Below are 20,121 nucleotides of genomic sequence, written 5' to 3' on the forward strand. Positions count from 1 at the left end.
CATCAAGTTTCATGACTGTTTGTGTATAAACTGCAATATATGTAATAGTATAGTGATTTATTTTTTCCCTGTATTTTATCCTTAGGGATTATGATAGCTGCTTGTATTTAAATTTGGATATTACAGAAGTCTGGTCGTGTTTAGGACAGTATAAGCTAAGGTGCAAATGTCTGCAAACGATTTTTACCCATAAACCCTGCCTGGCACCCATCCATGTAAATATTCCGAAACGCTCTTGTGGCATGTGGAAGCGGTGGGAGCTGGGCACACAAAAGAGCACGGCGGCTCCCACGGGCCCGGCCGGAGCTGATGCAGGCGAGTCGTGCTGCTGTTCTTCAGCGTCGGCCGCGGCCGACCGGAGCTCTCGCAAGGCCGTTCCCTGGGGAAGGCCGCTCAATAAAAACAAGCCCTAGCTAAAACCGGGAACGAAGCACAAAGCAAACGGTGTCAGACCTACCTCTCCCCACCACAGCACTGGGTCAGCCGGCCTGCCCGATGATAAGGGGGGGCGAGGCGGAGAGCGTGCACTGCAGTACGACACACTATAGAGAACGACCCCCCTCCCTTCGCTGCCTGCTGAGGAAAGGAGAAGCGGAGCGAAAGGAGGGTGCTGCTCCTTCGGACCGCCTTCTCGCCTTCCCTGAGCTGAAAGGCCGCCACCAGGCGCAGTCACCCACCCCGGCCTAGAGCTCCAGCAACCCGTCACCGGCCGGGTAGCCCGCCGGGACTCTGGCAGGGAAGCAGCAGAGCGGAGCGGAGCGGAGCGGAGCGGAGCAGAGCGGAGCAGAGCGGAGGCGGGGTCCGGCACCGCCCACACCGCCCCGCGTCCCCGTAGCCGCGCCCGCTCTGCGCACGGGGGCGTACTGCCCTCCCGCCCTCTCCTCCGCGGCGCCTGCGCGCTTTGTCCCCTGGCCTGTGCGTGGGCCGGGGCAGTGTGCCGGCTGTCGGTCAGCGTGGGTCCTGGTGCCTCCTGCGCTTCGGCTGTCGGGCGCTTGCTTTCTCTCCCTCTGCTTAGCACCGGCCCCTTCGTCCTTCCGCAGGGGCTTGCAAGCGGTTTGAAATTTACCGCAGTCTCTCACTCGAGTTCTCGATGTGGCTGTAGGCGCCCGGCGCTGAAGGGGAGGAGGCAAGAGCGCGGGGCGGGGAAGAGGAGGGCGGCCTGGAGCGGAGCGGCTTGTCTGTCTACAGCTCCGGTTCCCCCAACCCTTCACGGGGAAGGGGTGGGAGGGGACGGTGGAGGGGGTTAAGTGAGGCAGCAGTTTCTTTGCCGCGGCCCGCGGACGGTCCGTGTCTGGCGGGCACTGTGGTCGCCCTGGGGCGGCTTTTGCCACTGTTCCCCTATCTCTGGGCGTACGGAGTGAGGGAAGGAAGGAGCCTGAAGTGATTCCGGAACCCACGAGCCTTTACACCCCTGGAAGCGGTGGAGGGAAGAGTGAAACAATTACCCCGTCCCTACTGAGGCCTCCCGGTGCTGCGGCAGGCTGGCCCGCAGGTAAGGCTCCCTGGGGCCCAGGCAGGGTAAGGGCGAGGGCCGGGAGGAGGAAGGATGTCATACACACAAAACGCGGACTACGAAGCGGGGCGGGAACCCGGTTCTTCAGGTTTGGAGGAGCGACTCAGCCGGAACTCCCTGGTCATGTCGGCGAACAGAAGGGGAAGCTTGGGGCGGCGGTGTGCGGCCCTTCCGTGTGGCCACGGTCAGACTTGGTGCGGGCGGGCCAGGGGAAGCCGGGCCCGGCCTGGCCCGAGCCCTTCCGGCGGGGCCGCTCGCCGGGCGCGATCCTTCCTCCTGACCCGCGGGAAGCTGCCGTGCGCCCCTCAGGGGATGAGTGGAAACGGCGGAATGAGGAGAAAAATTGAAAATGTGCTGAAATCACAGCTGCGTGTATTTCGGTGCCTTTCTCTCTCGCACTTTCTCAGAGCACGTTACCACGGCTTCGCTGTTCCCGGAGCAGTAGGGCGTGCCCCCTCTGCAGCGAGCCGCGTTGGGAGTCAGTCACGCTTGCTGATGCTTAGTCGTTTGGGGTGTTTTATTTATTTTGGAGCACGCTGTTTTATTTTTAGTATACCCTGTTGCTATAATTGTAAAGAGGTTGTTGAGGATGATAAGAGAGATGAGCACATTCATGAGTTTGAAAGGAGCCCGAAAAGAGCTCCGGGCTGTGATCTGCTCCATGTGTTTTAGCTGATTTCTAGTTTGAATCCGAGCATGACTCTTTGAAGGGCAGTGTTATGTATTTCACTGATAATATAAATATTTTGTAGATGAATTAGTACTGTGGTGACTTTATATGGTCTAGTCGATGATTTTCTCATTTTAGAGAGACTTACAGGCATTTTTTGCTCGAAACGAGGAAGGTCTAGGATCAATTTTCTCCCTTTAAAGTATCATTGTTAGGGTGAAACATCTGTGGAGATGTCGGGCGGGAGATTTCTTACAAAGTGTAATATTACATCAGTGTGCTTGTCTGAGCTCTTTAAACGTTCATTGTGTCTTGACTGTGAAGTGATGTAATTAAATGTACTGCGGTCCAGAAACAGTTACCTTCTTAATATGCATCTGCTTCCTTGTTTAATGTAATTGCATAAAGATAATATAAGAATAGATAAAAGATGCTTTAGCAGTACAAAATAGTTTGACGTACATGATATCCTTTTGGTATTTTTTCCTGTTATTTGGGTTTGGAAGTGTTTAGCTTACAGTGAAGTCAGTCTTACCTGAACTGAATTCTTGGCTGTAACTGGGAACTTGAATAGAAGATGCTTGTGTGAAATATGTCAGGTGTAGCTTGTTGACCTAAACACCAGTATTTCTTGTAAATTGACTCCAGAGGAGCTTTTTTTAAAAGTCTCATTCTCTCAGAAGATGGCATAATACTTTAAGACATGAGAAAATAAAGAAAGTGCTGTTTAGACTGTGTAGTGGGGATCTGTAGTGCTTATTAAGGTCTGGACTTTCATATAGCACACAAGTTGGCAGGTGCATATACAAAAAAACCTAGGTCGGTATAATATATAATTGAATAGCTCTGGTATATAATGTCAGCAGAGGATTAGAAATAAGTAATAGATTTGATACTGTGTTGTCATTTGTAAGATCCTAATGGGAAGATGTGTGGTGGTAGTAATGAGTTAGTGCAGTCCGGTAGCATTACAAAAAATGATTAGAACTGCTTTCTATTTTTTCTATATTTTTTATCTTAATATCTGGAACCTAGGTAACGTGTAATTGTAGGTAAGGGACGGTTTGTGTTTATGCATCACATGCTTTTCAGAATAGTTTATGTAAGTAACACTGTCTGCTTGTGAAGATGATGATAAAGTTCACACTTCCTTGAGCTAAACTAGCAGAGTTAGATCTGCTTTAAGGGAAGAAGTGAAGCAGTATTTACCAAAGAAAGGGCAGGTGGACATAAGTGTTTCTAAGCCTACCGAGTTTGCTACCACAGCAGAGAACTAGTCAGCAGGAATGATGTCAGCTGATAGTTTCCTCCAACTGCTCTTTCTTCTAAGGGGTATCCAGGACAATTTCTTTCCCTTACTGCTGTAGCTTTTCTTCATTGTACTGTAACTGTAGCACGAGTAGGAAAGAGTGTAGGAGTGTATGAAACTGGTGAGGGAAAAACATTTTAAATAGTTTCAGCTTGTTACAGAATGTGGGTTGTTACCATGGGGCTCTACATTTCATTAAAAAAAAGTGGAGCCTCAATATAGTAGCAGTGTTTTGTTTTTTTAATGAGCAGTGAATCATTCTTTTGCAAAATGACAGAAAGGATACTCATTTTGAAAAAGCTGACAGTGTAAAAGTGATGGTTGCTTCATTTTAGAATAAAAACTTCTGGAAGATCCTTGTGATTTTTTTTTTTATTATGCATTTTCATAATTTTTTTTATAATGCTCATTTTAGTACTGTCATTCCCTTATGTTTTAAAGTTCCATTTGAATTCTTAGTTTATTCTTGGGTCTTCGGCATGTAGTAGCACTGATTCTAGAAAAGCTAATCTGTTTTATGCTGCTTCTTTGGAAGCTATATATGCTTTACATTGTGCCCTGAGAGTCACCATTATAAGAGCTTTCCAGATGCTGCGTGTCACTGATGATAATATTGTGTATGTAAAGTACTTTGTGCAGTAATGGTATCTCCAGTTGCAGCTGTTGACAACTGACTGTCAGAGAACTCATACTTCATAGAACAAGTTGCCACCACTTGAAATTGCATCACTTCAGACGTCATTTTGGAATTTTGGTAATTTGCAAAGACTGGTGAAGGTCACCAAAGATAGCTTGGTAGGTCTGGAGGTGTCTTGTAGTTCTACAGGGCTATAGGATGCCTTAGTACATTTCCTGTCTTGCACTGCTTTACGTTCGCTAGTGCTAGCCAGGCACTGTTGCACTTCATGGATTCATCAGGCACTTGCAGACCCTTGCAAGCTGCATAATGGCTTTTTGATTGTCTTAACTGGGGACTTTCTGTTGGTCTCTAATTTCATAACACCAACTGAGGGATTTCAACTCCCTCTAAAGAATTGTAATTCTATTGCTAAATACCATGATCTCATAAGAAATTGTATTTCTCAGATTTTAAAAAGGCAAGTAAAATGTAAATTAAGGGGATGGATTGTGCAGTTGTCAAAAGAGTTGAGTTTTTTTCCCTGAAAAAGCTGACATAAGCTTGTCCACTCAGAGCAGAAATTTTGTGCTAACAGTTTTTGAAGTGGGCCATGATGAGAGATAAACAGCTCCTTAAAACAGAAATTCATTAGGTGGAATAACTTTGCCTCCAGTACAGTGTTAAGCTCTGTAAGCTTTTGACAGATTGTAATGATATGCTTTTATCAGTCTTTGCATTTTCCCTTTAATGTTCGGCTCTTTCACTTACAGTAGCTGCTCTTTTTTGGCAATAGTTCTTGTTTCAGTTAATATTCTGAACAAGGTCATTCTGAATGAAAATTCCAAATGATTCCTTAAAATTATTGCATTAAAACTCAGTCTATTTCTTTCTCAGTGCATTAAAACCTAATCTATTTCTCTCTCTTCCTACATGCCCCTTTGTTGGGTCATGGTCACCCTGTGATCATGCAGCCCTTTTTCTTGCACGGGTGGTTTTGGACCTATGAGCAAACATATTAATTGCAAAGAGAGTACCCTCTTTGTATAGGGTCTTTCTTCTGAGGAAGACTCTTGTGTCTGTCTTGCATAATTTCTAAATTTTCCTATGTCTATTTGCTTTGTCTCCTTTGAAGTTTGCTTGGACAAAGCACTGAAAATCAAGCAAACAAGATTGTGGTTTCCAATATGATTATGCTCCTTCTCAAATATGGATGCAACCATTGCAGTACTAATACTTTTGCATTCAGATTCTGTTTCTAACAGACCTCAGTTCTAGAGCAGTGCCATTCCCCTCTGTTGTTGAATCAATTATACATAGATGGTGTCTACACAGATGAATTTTAGTTATCTTGTAGTCTTTATTGAAAGAGAAATGGAGAGTTTTGGTCTGTTATTTATAGCCTGTTCACACTAAGGTATCTGGATCCTATGTAATGCCAGGTATGCTGGCATACACCCAGGCATTTAGAACAGGTGGTGCTGTTGAAGGTGGTGAGTGATAGGCCCTTGTAGTGTAGCTTATTTTTTTTTCACTTAAGACAAATCAGATTTTTTTCCTAGGAAGCAAAAAAGAAATAAGGAGAACCTTTAGTCAGAAGGTAGTATGAGGAAGAGTAGACAGCAAAGACTTGTAGAAGAGATAAAAATGTATATATGCCTGAAGTGAAGACAAATGAGAGGCATTTGAGGGATTTTGTCACAGGTCTTCTGGGTTTTTTTGGAGCCTTCAGACACTTCAGTGTTTTGGAATGAAATGCAACAGGATGTCGCTTCATCAGTTGTGTAATACAATGTGTAACCATGCCTATAGAATTAGGCATGTAATAGATGTGACTCAGGAATTTTGAACTGTAAATGCAGCAGATATTATAATGTTCTTTCCTTTTGTATTAAACTTTCTAAACTATAAAAGACAATAGCAAACTGTTCTTTGGTTGTGTTTTGGTGTTCTCTTTAGTTATTTTTAATGAAAATTCTAATGTTACAGCGTGTATTAAATTCTTTATCCCATGCAGCAGCAAAATTCTTTATCCCATGCAGCAAAATAACTTTTTGTGTAATCAGAAAGTTACTGAAGTGAAACATCTCAGAAGTATTTCTGCATGCATGTCAAGTATTGGCATCTTATATTTTCCTGAGAAGTGGCATAATGATATTTATAGTATTAGACTAATTAGCATATTACAGTATGTCTAGGCTTCTGTAGTACCGAACTTTATAACAAGAAATTAAATACTCTGATATACATCCGCCTAATTAAAAGTTAAATGGAATGGAAGAAATTGTGACAAGACCCTTGAAGAAATATTAAAACATTTAATTAAAGAAAGCTTATATTGAGGTTTAGTTTCAAAGTTGAGAGCAATAATAAGTATAGAATCATATATTTTCTTTTGGAAGAATTCTTTGGAGGTCATCCTTTGCCCAAAGTATTCTCAGTTAGAAGAGGTTTTTCAGAGCTTTGTCTAATTAAGTTTTCACCGTCTTCAGGGATGGACATTTCACAGCCTCTCTAGGCTGGTGTTTAACTGTTCTGTTCTTCAACTCTAAGGTCCCCTATTTGCACATGATTTCTGCTGGAGATGTGGATGCTCTAGATTTGTGTGTACCTCTGTTGTTCTCTAATGTGTATTGTGCTATGTGCTAATGCATGTGCCCTAATGCAGTGAGAGCATACCCAACAAGCTCACATTCACATACTTAAGGTGTGTACTGACCCTCCCTGTACTGACCACCTGCTAGCTGGAATGCAGGATCTTGCATCCACTGGGAGGAATGCTGTATTGTTTGCCTGGACAGATATTACCATGCAGTCAGTGGGGTGATTTCTCACACCAAACCAGGTTTTGACTGATGCTGTTACCCCTCTAAGGTCTCTGCTGCTGGTATAGACTTTAAGTTTGATTTTGGTTTTATTTTCAAGAGGACTCCTTTACTTCAAACAAATACTTCTGACTAATCTCCTAGTTTCTGTTGAATGTAACTGATGATCCTCTTGCTCTTCAACGTGACCAGTTTGGGGCCCGTATCCTGTCAGACAGTTTTGCTTATTTGATTCCCACACATAAAGATTTCCTTCTTCGCATTTGTTATTATCCAGACTATTCTGCCTGTCACCTGTGTCACTAAACAGTGGCCCTACAGTTTTCTTAGTCTTTCTTGTGTTCCTGATGTCCTTAGAGTAGCCTTTCTCTTTGTCTTTATCAGCCTTTGCTAGTTTTAGTTTCAGCTGAGCTTTGACTTTCTTAATTCCTCCTTGTAGGCAAAGGCAACGTTTCTGTATACCTTATGGGTAATCTGTCCTGCTCCCTCTTGTGTTTGGGCTCAGTGAGGAGTTCTGTGCTCATTCTAGGTGAGAAGCATGGCAGATGGCTGGCAGGGATGCCATACTTGCCTTCCTCCACAGTGACTGAGATGAAGTGTGTTTTCCTCATGTAAAGCATCAACACCTAATTTTTATGAAATTATACTCTGTAAATTAGTACTTCCTGTTAAACTGACATAGCTATACTAAAATTAGCTATATAACCCATTACATTCTACAAATCAGTCTGCCAGCTAAGAGCATTTCACTGAGTTAACAGACCAAAAGTTTGTTGGCTATTAGAAATGGTATGTTGTTTAAAGGATGTCAACAATTGCAGTTCAAGTCTATGGTATGTGCAGTTATTCTTCAGTTTTTACTTACGTGGTAAATACTTTTTAAAGAAATATGGCCTTTAATGTGCCAATTAAAATAGTTTCATGCTAGTGACTTTCAGTAGATAGACTGGATTTCCGTTCTTACATGAACCCGTTTATTGTAATAAACATTTCATGATTTTTCTTGTGGCTAGTGTATAACGTTAAAGCCTTCTGTAGCAGGGGGAGTATTATTTTGTGTTCATGTAACTTCTAGTTTGGGCCCTATCTGCTTTTAATATTTGAAGTCAGCCAATAAGAATTGCTGACAAAAGGTACAGATTTTTTGAGACATTCAGAATGTTGACGGCAACCTCTAGTTCTGAGCTTAAACTTCCGCCACGGAGATCTCCAAACTGTTTTTGCATATATTTATCTAAATTTGCCTGAGTACAAGATGTAAGTTTACTTGCTTGTTTTTAAGACTAAAAATACAGACTCTTACCAAATGGATTAGCAGTGACAATACTGAGCACATGAAGAATAGTAGAATACCTGTAAAATTTGAAGCACAGTAAAAATCTTCTTGCTTGCAAGGAAAAGAAAGGACTAGTGGTATAAAGTTATTAAGGGAAGGGGGGTGAAAAGGTGTAGAAGCTAAAATATAAGAGAAAAAAAAAAGTCCTGTGATGCTACTTGGTGTCTTTGAGTGCCAGAAAATACCCCAATATATTTTGACTTTGTGATCGCTGCATAAAAGTAATAAAGTAAAAGCTCTGCTTGTACAAAAATACTCCTGTCACTTCGGGATTTTTTTCCTCCTTCCCCTCCAATTAAACTATAATCAATTACTGAGTCTTCGCTAGTTAGATCCAGTAAGAGAGGTAGTTCTTGTGCCAGTTCAGTTTCAGAAGGATAGCCAATACTAGTTACCTTTTAGATCTCTTCTTCCTGCAAATAGAAATTTTTATTCTAACTAAGGTGTTTTCTCAAACCCTGTGTAGGATACTTACCTTGTCAAATAGCTGGACTACCACCAGATTCTAGTCTGACATTTGGGAGGACCTGGACATCTGGAAGTAGGATTTCTTTAGGATGTTTGAAAAAAAACAAATATAGTTGTGGGGTTTTGGAAGGGGAGGGGAGTGTAACATTTTTCCGATTGTGGCTATATGGGCTGTGTTTTGTTTTGTTGGTCATTTTTATATGCTTGCAATTCATAAGAGGTTTCTGGAAGAAAAGTAAGAGGGTATCTTACATATTCTGGGGATATGATGGTAGTATGTTTCTCTCTTCACTTCCCAATTTGAGAATCTTGTTCGGCAAAAGACTGAGGTTTTTGCATAAAGATGTCTTTATTTCTATTATAGTAAACCTTCTTGTTTAGAAAATAGCAGTTGTTGCAACTGCATGAGAACAGCTGCGTTAAAATGTAAATAAGCCACATCTACCTGCTTGGATGCTTAGTAAAGTTTGTCCGCTGAGTCTTTTCTGTTTTGGGGAGAACTCTAATGATCATGTAAATTTAATTCTTGAACACTTTGTTGTCTATAGGGGGTTTTTTTCACATCCATAACTTTAAAGGATATCTCTTCGTAGGAATTGTGTAAATTCAGACTACAGAGGTATCCTTTTTGAGCCAGGAGCAGTTTACAGTTGTGCCTGACTTTGAAGCTGTAAGTAAACTGATGGGTTCTGTTCAGTAGAAAAATGCTATATGTGCACTCTGTAGGGTGCAGTGGCGTTTTGTAAAGCTGCCACAAGCTTTTGTGATAGTTTTGTACCATTACGTGCCAATTGCATGTAGGTTTCTTGAATATTATGTAGCTAAAGATTGGAAAAATTAGGGCATTTTGGAGTGTAGATTGGTTGATTGTTTTTAATTCCAGATCTGATTTAAAACTGAACTTTTTCCTGTCTGTGTTTTCAAATACAGATTCAGAGAATAAAAATGGGAACTCCTGGATCAGGACGGAAGAGAACTCCAGTGAAAGACAGGTTTTCTGCAGAAGATGAAGCTCTGAGCAACATTGCCAGAGAGGTTTGCTAATTTTAAAGTGTCTTAAATTCAGAAATAGGGATGAAAGCAATCTCGTTATCCAGGAAGAGTTAATTTTTTTAAGATGTGCATAAAAAAGTGTAATTAGCCATAAATATGACAATTAATAAAAGCTAAGAGAGTTATTGATCAAAAAATTACATTTACTGGAATGTTGACATAATGAGATATTAATTGTATGACTAGTATAACTTCACAGAATCACACTTTGTGTAGCAGCTATTTCTACAGATACTTACATGCTTAAAGATAAATGAAAAGTCCAGATGCTATCTCAAGTGTAAAACTAAAAATTATACACATTTACCCTATTACAGTGTGTGGTATTCATAAGATGATAAGTATAGTGTCTTAGTGTTGAATGTGTAGTAGTTGTTATTAAAATATATTTGTAATAGATTTTTCAAATGTGAGAAGTCACATTTCTTTCCAACTAAGCCTAATATGTACACTATTCCAGGAATTTCACCACCTAAAAAAACCAGGGCTGGAGATAACCAGCAAAAAGTGCAATTCACAAGAAGTTGATACGAAGGGGAATTTCGTTCCACTGGATATAGGAAAAAGGCAGTTGGAATTTAAAGTCTTAGAGATGTCTGTTTGGACCAGAGTTTTTCTAGGTGGAAATGCTGTGACTAGGGAGCAAAAGCCTCAATACTGTTTGTATACAAATGGATCTAGGTCCTTTGGGGCTATATTATCTACAAAGCTGCTCTCCCTAGTTGACATAAATGAGTGCAAAATGCAGATTCTAACTGGCTTTGTAATGTAAATAGTTGTCTATATGTGTGTACGTAAGACAAAATAAGTAGGTGATAGGTCTCTGAAGAGAAAGTTTCCTTAGGCATTTTCAAATGTATCTATCATAGACTGTAGGTAAAAGATATGCTTTGTCAGTTAAAAAAAAAGTTTAGTTGGTATCTTTTCAGAAAGTCATGTTCACAGTCATGTTCTAGTTCTAATGGAAGGTCTCACCCTATCAGCCAAGTTCTGTGTGGCACTCTGGATCATGTATGATCTCACTCATCAAGTTCCATCTCTCATTTTTTGGGGAAAACAGCGAATGAAAAAGAAAGAATATGGCCTTAAATTTCTTTGGGTATTTGCATGCTTCCAGTACATAACATCAACTTGTTGTTTAACCTAGAAAAGGATCTCAATAGCAAGATGTAATACATATTATCTTACTTAAATTTACTGTTGGGCTTTGTTCTCTTACATCACATCTTTTTAGAAGACATTACTTACTAGAATTGAATGGAGTCCTGTAATCCGCATGTCTTCTGTGGAAAATCTTCCTAAAGGTGTTCTAGGTATTAAGAGATGGTAAACAGAATATGTGGAAACAAAAGGCTGTATTCAGGATGATCTGCATGGTGAAACTGCATAAAAGTGCTCTGGGATTCAGAGCAGTCACAAAATTGCACTAGGAAGTATCAGAATTTGTAATACAAAGAACTCCAGTAAAGTGACTCTAATGTAGTGTATGACATTTCAGGATGGTTTTTCTCTAAAAGTTCAGATTTCAGAAACTGCTATTCTTATTCCTTTCTACCACTTTTAGTTTGACAAAATTGCGATTTCCTTGTTCTGTGGCAAGCATAAAAAAAAAAAAAGTATATTCCTTTTAGTACCAGTAAACATTGCTTTCTAGGAAATTGGTTTAAAGAGTTTCTTGGCACTGATCCACTGAGTTCATTTCCATATAGTCATTTTTCTGCACTGGTTGAATCTGATGTCATTTTATATGAAAATATTTAATGGAAGACAAGGACACTGTTGTAGGATCTGAGGTGCTTGGTCATACTGCTTCCTCTTCGACATTTCTTTCATTTTTTTCCATCTTTCCTCTGCATCAGAAAACCTTCTTCTGTTGGCTGTCCCCTCCCCTTTATTTTTTGTACTTTTGTTAAGTAGAGAGCTCTTTCACATCTTTTCGTTGGTGTGGGGCTATGCATTGAGACAAGCATTTTTACAACATCTCTGTTACACACAAATATGTTAAAACATCAACACTGGAATGAATTTCTGCCTTACTCCAAGAACTTTTGAGTTATTAAACCTCTTTCTTTGGGATCTACTTTTTATACTATGGTGTATTATTTTTCCTGGCATTGAATTTCCTTGCTCACTGGAACTGAGGAAGAATAAACGTGATGTACACATCCAGGGACAGGGACCTATCTGTGCATCCTTTCCTGGAAGCAATGCACTCTCCCTATTACACAATGTCTGAAGTGAGATTACTCAAAGTTGATCAGTTTGGCAGTCTTGTCTTGGTACAACAGTTAATCATGCTTTTTTCAAAAGCTGCAGGAGCAGGTGTAGAATATATTGTCCCAGTGTTCCCTGCAAGGAAATAAAGAAACTCTGGGTGTAAAAGCACCCAACTACATTAAAATGGAGTAGTGGTGAGTGTATTCTAATTATAGCAAGGTTAATTTGAAGTCAGCTTCTCTCTTAAAAGAAAAAAAAAAAGCCTATCTCCTGAAAACAGAGAGAGTTCCTTTGTGTGACCTTTTGGTTACTGTTAGCTTTCTCATATTGACAAAGAATAAGTCATCTGGTGTAGAAGACAGTTTCATATGTCTTGTGTGAAGTTCGAGCTTCCCGAAGTACAGGTAATGATTGTCTTGTGTAACTTCAGGTTCCTGACGACATTATATTCTCATTTGTTAAGCAAAAAGGATTCCCACATAACTAGATAAAAGAAAATTAAGGTTTATATTCTCAAGGTTGTGTTCAGAGTCTACACGGAATGCAGCTGATACAATCTCAAGATGTTTTCCATATGGGTTTTTTTGGGGATTCTCTGCTTATTAAATTCTTTTGTGGACAGAATATCTTCGGCTGAGTTGTGCATCACTGCTTCACTTGTCTTTGTAGTTTGCTGACAAATTGTGCTCATTTAAAATATTTAGCAGTAACCTGTCATCACCAGGCATTTCTTACGATTATGTGAGACCTCTTTTTCCAAAACCAGTCTGATTATGCAAGAACAGAGGTTTTAGTCACTTCTGTGTTCTTGCATTGCCTGTGGTTCATGCTCAGATACAATATCATGGCAGAGAGTGAGAAGTGTCTGATGTGTCATCTTACCATCTTCAACCTGCTAAACAGCAGTTTGAAGGCACAATCAGGATTTACCTATAGCCTTTTTTTGGATGTTTCCATCAGCAACTCTTCCATTCTTCAGGGCTGTGTTACTAGATGACACAGAACTAGAGCTTGTGGACAATTATTGCAACAGACTGCACTGGATTTCTGCCTTGTAGAATCTTATCTCTGTGTTTTGGTTCGGTGTTTGGTTTTTTTTCAGGAACTGTTCTCACTACTATTTTCACTGTATAGCAAGAGCATGGAAAACTCGTAAGGTGTTTTCTCATGGGAGAGAATAAAGATTCATTTTGATTTAAAATTCACTCTGTAGTTGCTCAACCTTGAATAGAGTGCAACTGTTCTTACTTTGGTAAAGATGTAATGTTACTGAATTACCATGGTAGAAAAAGCTAAGAGTTGAGTATTTTTAAATTTTGAGGGCTCTATAATGAATTTAGAAACAGTTAACAACATAGTTTTTGTCATATGAATCTATTTAAAGTTTAGTACATGTTTTTTTCTCTTCATGTAGGTTCAGCTTCTGTTAAGAAACAAGCAAAGCCCCAAAGAATTCCATCTTCATGGATATTGTCTTTGTAGGTGCTAGGTGATTTTTTAATTTGTTTTAGTAAGAGATCACTAAATATTTTTCAATTGGCTATTTCTACTTTATTATTAATTCAAAGTCTTGTTTGGTTTTGTTTTTAATAGTGGTTAAAGATATTTTATACAATGTAAAATATTCTAGAGATTTTATAATATATATGAATCTGTACAATAAATAGAAAAAGAATGAGATACCAGAAATAAAGACTCTTAAACCTTTAAGTCATGTTAAAACTAAAGGTTTTGTTGTTCATAGTCTTTGCTTTGTAGGCAACTGGGGCAGAGACTTCAGAAGTAAGCAGAAAAGATATTTCTGAGGAGCCATAAGAAATACTTTTGGCATGTAAATGATGTTGCCTTGATTTCATGAGACAGTATGGAGATAAGGGTAAAAAGCATGGAAATGAGAATACAGAAGAAATGAGCTGCAGAAGGAATCATAGAATGGTTTGGATTGGAAGGGACCTTACAGATCATCTAGTTCCCACCCCCCTGCCATGGGTACAGAATCCTTTGTTTGCTTAATGAGAAGATGAAATAAAGTTTAAGTTGCTATATGTCGTTATCTATTAAGAATTACGGTGAACATTTTTAAAATGCTCACCCTGATGCTTAGCCAGAGCTGGCAGGGTGTCCTAGTGCCATGCCTCGCACCCATGGCAGACAGGGAGCAGCGGGTACTGCAGCAGGGACAGTCGGTGCCCTCACCACTGCCGTCTGGTAGAAGAAGTAAAATGCTCCTTAACCGGGCCTCCTGTGTTGGAAATTGCAGGACTGCATATCCCTTGGCAGAGAGAGAAGCGAGTTATATGTTACAGGTATACATCAGCCCATGATGACAAAATAATTCTAATTTTTTCAGAGGTGAATAACATTTTAGAATAGCCTATATTTTAATCTTATGAAGCTTTTATGCTGAATGTGAGCCAATTAATGAATCACCTTCTCCAGAGTATAAAAATTAGAAATTAAATACTGTTGCTTTCTAGTGAGTTCCTTCTTGCAGGCAAGGGAAAGAAAAAGATGCCTACCTACACTATGGAGATAGAAGTTATGCTTCTCCTTGATCAACATGAAGGGAAGCTTCTACCATATCAATTCTGTGTTAATATCATGCTGCTTACCTAGGAAAAAACATGGTCATTGCTATGGAGAGACTAAGAAAAATACATCAGAAAGGAGAGACTCCAGACTGAATCTTTACAAAGGCATTCACATTAAAGTCTCATCTTCTTTCTTTTCTTCTTTCATTCTTGCCAAAAATGCCTTTATCTGAAGAACTACATGTTATCCTTGAAAGTTGAGATAATTCAAAAGATTGTGGTAGAATATGTTTAAAAACAAAGGTGAAAAAATTGAAGAAGCAGAGATGGCTTTCTAAATGACTGTAAACAGCTTATAACAATTGGTTTTTAGGTGAGAATCAGAAAACTGACTACGTCACCTCCTGGAAGGAGAACATTGTCTTGCTACCTCTATATTTACACATATGCAATAAAATAAACCGAAGTGAATACTGCAGTAAGGTACTGCTTAACTGCTTGAAAACAGCCAGGATAACCATCTTCTAGAATGAAATGCTTCTTACGCAGGTACAAGGAAACACTTCCATTACATGAACAAAAAAAAAAAATTTCGGTCCCTATTTTGAAATGAGGAATTCCAGAACTCAGTGGTGAACAGATTGCTTTGTTTTGTTACCTAGACGAGAGCTAATACCCAAAGAAGTACAGTATTGGTTTAAAAACACATATTTGTCATTACAGTAGAACGTAAATATGAGTAGTATGAGTGTGTTCATATACAAAAGAGAATTTGCAGATTTAGTTATAAATTAATCATTTATCAACTAGTCCTTTATTCATGCCCAAGCAAAGTCTTGAGGGCCTCTTCCTTGTTTTTTCTATGCAATTTCTTCTGTTACAAAGATTTCCTCTGTAGTCTTCTATGTCCTTTTTGATAAATTCTCTGAATAAATTCCATGCTGAATTATTTAAGCCACCAGTGTAAGTGTACCAGGTTTAAATACCTCATCTTATTTGCAGTTAGTCTTCAAGAAAATTCAGCTATCCCATTCCTTTTTATCAGTCAGAAGTTCCATTAGGAAGCTTCTGAAATAGTGTGAGAGTTGCTAGACCTTGGACAATACACAGTTGAATTTTTATTTCAGAAAAACAGAAACTCAGTATGTTATATCACTTTTTAATAAACTGTACTTCAATTAAATAATATTACAATGGATCTTTATCATAATACATTTTATTAACGTGTCTGGTCTAAAGGCTATGTAGAGAATAATGACCAGTTGTCAGGGTTTGACACTGGCTATGCCAGGCACCCATGAAAAAACTATTCACTTATTTTCTTCTGTTATAGCTGAGCAGAGGAGGGGGAAATTTTCGTGAGTTAAGGATTAGGGGAGAAACACTTTAAGGCAAAACAGGTTCCAAACTTAAAACAGTATAAAGAAGATTTATAATTGACAGAATTAAAAGGATAATAAGAACTAAAGCAAACTTTCAGAACACCTTTCTTCCCCAGTCCCTTCCTCTTTCCACCACCTGCATAAGGAAAACAAACATGGGGTTTTGATCAGTATTTCATTTCTTAAGAGTCTTTTTTTATGTTTAAGGAAAAGTTTCTTCTGCTGTGCTGTAGGATCCTTCCCACAGGAGCTAGTTCTCAGTGAACTTTTCTAGCGTGGTTTCACCCTTCACAAGCAACAGCCTCCCTGAACCTGCTGCAATGTGAAAATCCCTCTCATGGGTCATGCAGTCTTCCGACAACTGCCTAGCGTGGGTCATAGTAGTTCATGGGGTTTAGTCTTTTAAGGATAAGCTGTTCCAGTTTGGAAGCAAAGGCTCTCTTCTTCTATCTCTAAAAGTAAGGATCATCTCTCTCTGTTCAAGTTCTTTATTAGATCACAGCCTCTCAGCATCTACGCACTCCAGCATGAGCACTCCTCATGGGCTGCGCGTGGACCTCTGCACCCCTTCCCGTGCACTTCATGAATTATAGGGAAGCTGCTGTATTACAGTCCTCACCAGCGCTTGCAGGAGAATCTCAGCTCCGGTGCCTGAAGCGCCTCCTCTCTGTCCCTTCCCCACTGACTTCAGTGTTGCCATGTTGGCCTTCCTCACGTGACCTCACTTTCCCTTTTTCTCTGACTTGGAAGAAAATTGGTGTCTGTAAGTTGCAGTTGAGAAGCGGATCTTGTCCGGGCTCTGCATTGGGGAAATACTCGCCATGTCTCTCGCTGCCGGCTGCTTGGTGTTTCTGCCTGGTTCCACACGGGCCGCGCCGGCCTCAGGAGGGGGCGCTGGGATGGTCCCTCCCAGTGGCACAGTCCCGGCCGCTGCGTCGGGAGGTCCCAGCAGCCCTTTTCCAGGAAGGGGCCTGCCCCCCGCCACCCCTTGCAGGGAAGCAAGAAAAAGAACTTTTCCCAGTTTCTTCTTTCTTAAATATGTCATCACAGAGGCGTTACCAGTTTGTCTAATTGGTCTAGTAACCTGCCCATTGTCAGAGCTTTCAGCAATTGGCTCTGCGCCGGACACAGAAGTTTTGAGTTCTCCTGCCCCCACAAACCAGTTTTGTTAAACCAGCACACGAGTGAAACTGAAATCAGGGCGGTAGTGGCCAGTCTTTACTCTTCTAAGACTGGACTTCGTTTAATGCAGGCTGTAGAAAGCAATCTGTATTGACTCCCAAGCTACTATGAGCACGGAAGTGCTGTATTTGGTATGCCCTCTTGAGTCAAATACTAGTTGAATTGAAAAGCGTGGTAACATGACTACCTGTACTTTTGCTGGTTTATTCAAAAAAATAAAAACTAGTAGTCTAGTGTTTCTGTGCTGCTTCTATAGTCCAAACAGTTCTTTATCCAAAGCTATTGTGGCTCTACATTTTCCTTAGTAGATATTTAAAGACTTTATTTCAATGTAGCTGATGAAATTTATTTGTGAAGGATTTGTTGGTGATTATTTGTTTCACAACTTCTATGGGCTTTTTTCAGTAAGACGACAGAGTGAATAGCAACACCCAGGAAGAAAACGATGTCCTTTTGAATTATGGTTGTTTTTCTATTATTGTTAATTTTGAATTTCAATAACATAGCTAAGAAGACTTATGTTAGTGCTGTATCAATAGCATAAAGCCTGTGCTCTAACAGATCTGCTGAGAATAAAGAATTACTGGGTATGATGGCCTTTCAAGTGGTACTGTGATTTGTTTCTTGCTCTAAAGTATGGTGAAGGAAGCCTGAGAACTGCCCTTTTAGTTAACTTGCCAAGTTTTTTGTGTTTTTTGAGATTGTGTGCTTTTTAAAGGAATCCAGTTGCTCAGGTTAAAAATCAATGTAATATGAAACCATTTCTTCCCAAAAAATTCTGTAAAAAGATTTTCTTTTTCTTCAATTTCAGGCACCCATTTTATGACAAACGTTTGTAAAAGTCACTTGTGTTTTATCAAGGGTATAGTAAATTAGAAGACATGGAGCTTCCCTTGTACTGTAGGAATTTAAAGTTAGATCTCTGGCTGTAGGACTAGGAGAGAGTGGTGAAATATGAATTGATTTTTAGCATGAATCAGTAAACCAATTAACTTTCTATCTTTAACAGTAAAGCCTTGCCAGAGCCTGAAGGCCAAATGCATGTATCTGCTGTTTTATAGACAAAACTAAACCCAAACATTTCAGCTCTTCGAGTCCTTTTTCTTTCTGTGCTGCATACCTGTCTATGTTACAGTTTATATGCGACAGCGATAATGGCCTACAAATGGAAGTACTTCCTGTTGCATGGCAATTTCCTTGCTTTACTTGTGTGCTGTCATCAGGTAGGAAGAAGAGCAGCTTTATGCTGCTCTGAAAATAGATTATATTATGGCAGTCAGGAGTGTTGACACAGCCTTGGAATTGTTTTATCTGAGTATGCAAAATACAGAAAAAACAGTCTTCATGAGTCATTTGGAGTTAAGACAAACTATTTTTAGTAATAAAGCTGTAGTGAGTCTGCCTTCTGTCTTGTCATTATTTGATAAGATATTTTTGTGCCTGTAGTTTAATCGTAATTTGAAGTTAAACTTCCAAGTTATATACCTGTTCTGTTTTCCTGAAGCACAGTAAAATAGTTTTATAGGCTTCCAGTGTTTACACAAGTCTTTGCTGTGACAGTGGCAAAAGCAGGAAAAACCCTATCCTTAATCAAAAGCAAAAATCCATTGGAGTTTTAGGAACTTCTATAATTGTTTTGGTTGTTAGGAGTTCTGAATTTTTGGCTACTGCTGTTTCTCAAAAGCTTTTAATTAACATTACATAGACAACTGGAATCTTTGGTGGAAGACCTGTCTTCAATGGTTTAATATTTAAAGAATTTGAGAGAATTTTTGTCAACTCATTATTCAAACATGAAACAACTGATCTTGTGCTTTCCTCAAACATGAGATTTATGGCAAAATTTATTCATGTAATTAGCTGATTAAATGTGAGGTAGCATTTAGAGTCTGAAAGACACTTTCTCTTTTTGTTGAGGCTGGATAGAAGGTGGAGAATATTCAGTTCTATCCACCAATAACCAGGTTTCACAAGCAGTGCAGAAATAAGCTTTTTGCTACTGAAAGGGGGAAGGTCTTGCTACTGTTTGTCCTGCTCATACCTTTTGCTTGGTCTGTTAAGGTCCTTGTACAAGCCAATTCATTTCAGTAACACACAGAAAACTCAGAAAACTACTGGGTTTTTGCTGCTCTTAACTTTCTGCTATGGTAGTTAGTTAAATTGTCTTACAGCAGGTCCTGAGTGCTGGAGCTGTGTCCAAAGAAGGTGTTGGGAGTGTAAGGGTTTGAATGGAAAGGTAGGGAAGTCCCTTTGGGGTGATAGTGTTGAAGGTAGTTTTTGAGGAATGATAATATTTTTTTGTTGTTGTATTTTGTTCAATAATCAATTTGATTTTGATTCCTATTTGAAGTATTCTCAATGAATGATGTTTGCTTTTTGAAATAATTCCAAATTGCAGCAAAACTTTAAATATGGCATGGACGGTAGTGGTTCAGTATCTCTGATTTTTTTTTTTGGTTTTAATGTCTTTTTGTAGCCAAAGATTCTTCAGTCGTGTACATGTCTGTTCAAATACTATGCATAGGCAAAGTCCTTTTCAAGTCCACAAGACATTAGTTTTCAAGTTGTAGCGATAGTACTATTTCTGCACTCAGTTCAGACATGCATCCCACGGTCCTGCGGGAGGTGGCTGATCTTGCCAAGCCACTCTCCATTTTATTTCAAAAGTCATGTTGGTTGAACAAAGTCACCAGTGACTGGAAGAAGGGAAACATCACTTCTATACTTAAAAGACAGTAGAAAAGAAGACCCAGGGAACTACAGACTGGTGAGCCTCACCTCTTTGCCTGGGACAACTGTGGAGCAGATCCTTATAGAAACAATGTTGAGGCATTGTTTCAATGAAGATGATCTGAGACATCCCAGCAAAGCTTCACCAATAACAATCCAGTGGCCTTCTATGACAGAGTGACAGCAGCAGTTTACAAGGAAAGACTAACAGATGTCATCTGCCTAAACTTCTGTAGGGCTTTTGACAAGGTCCTTCACGGAATCCGTATGTCCAAATTGAAGAGACATG

General features: G+C 39.8%; 1 protein-coding gene across 8 annotated transcripts in view; it reads left to right on the forward strand.

The window, feature by feature from the left end:
- Nucleotides 1-912: 912 nt before the first annotated feature.
- Nucleotides 913-20,121, forward strand: part of LRRFIP2 (LRR binding FLII interacting protein 2) — a 62,561-nt gene continuing 43,352 nt past the window's right edge. For 2 of the 8 annotated variants that reach the window (XM_039549409.1, XM_039549408.1), the window contains exons 1-2: nt 920-1,492; nt 9,668-9,772. In XM_039549409.1, coding sequence (XP_039405343.1) covers nt 9,683-9,772 — 90 coding nt within the window. In that variant the 5' untranslated portion in view covers nt 920-1,492; nt 9,668-9,682. Of the gene's footprint in view, nt 1,493-9,384; nt 9,408-9,667; nt 9,773-20,121 lie in introns of those variants that run through there. The other 6 variants (XM_039549407.1, XM_039549403.1, XM_039549406.1 and 3 more) reach the window with 6 other exon arrangements.

The sequence above is a fragment of the Corvus cornix genome, chromosome 2 (genome assembly GCF_000738735.6).
Source record: "Corvus cornix cornix isolate S_Up_H32 chromosome 2, ASM73873v5, whole genome shotgun sequence".
NCBI lineage: Eukaryota > Metazoa > Chordata > Aves > Passeriformes > Corvidae > Corvus > Corvus cornix.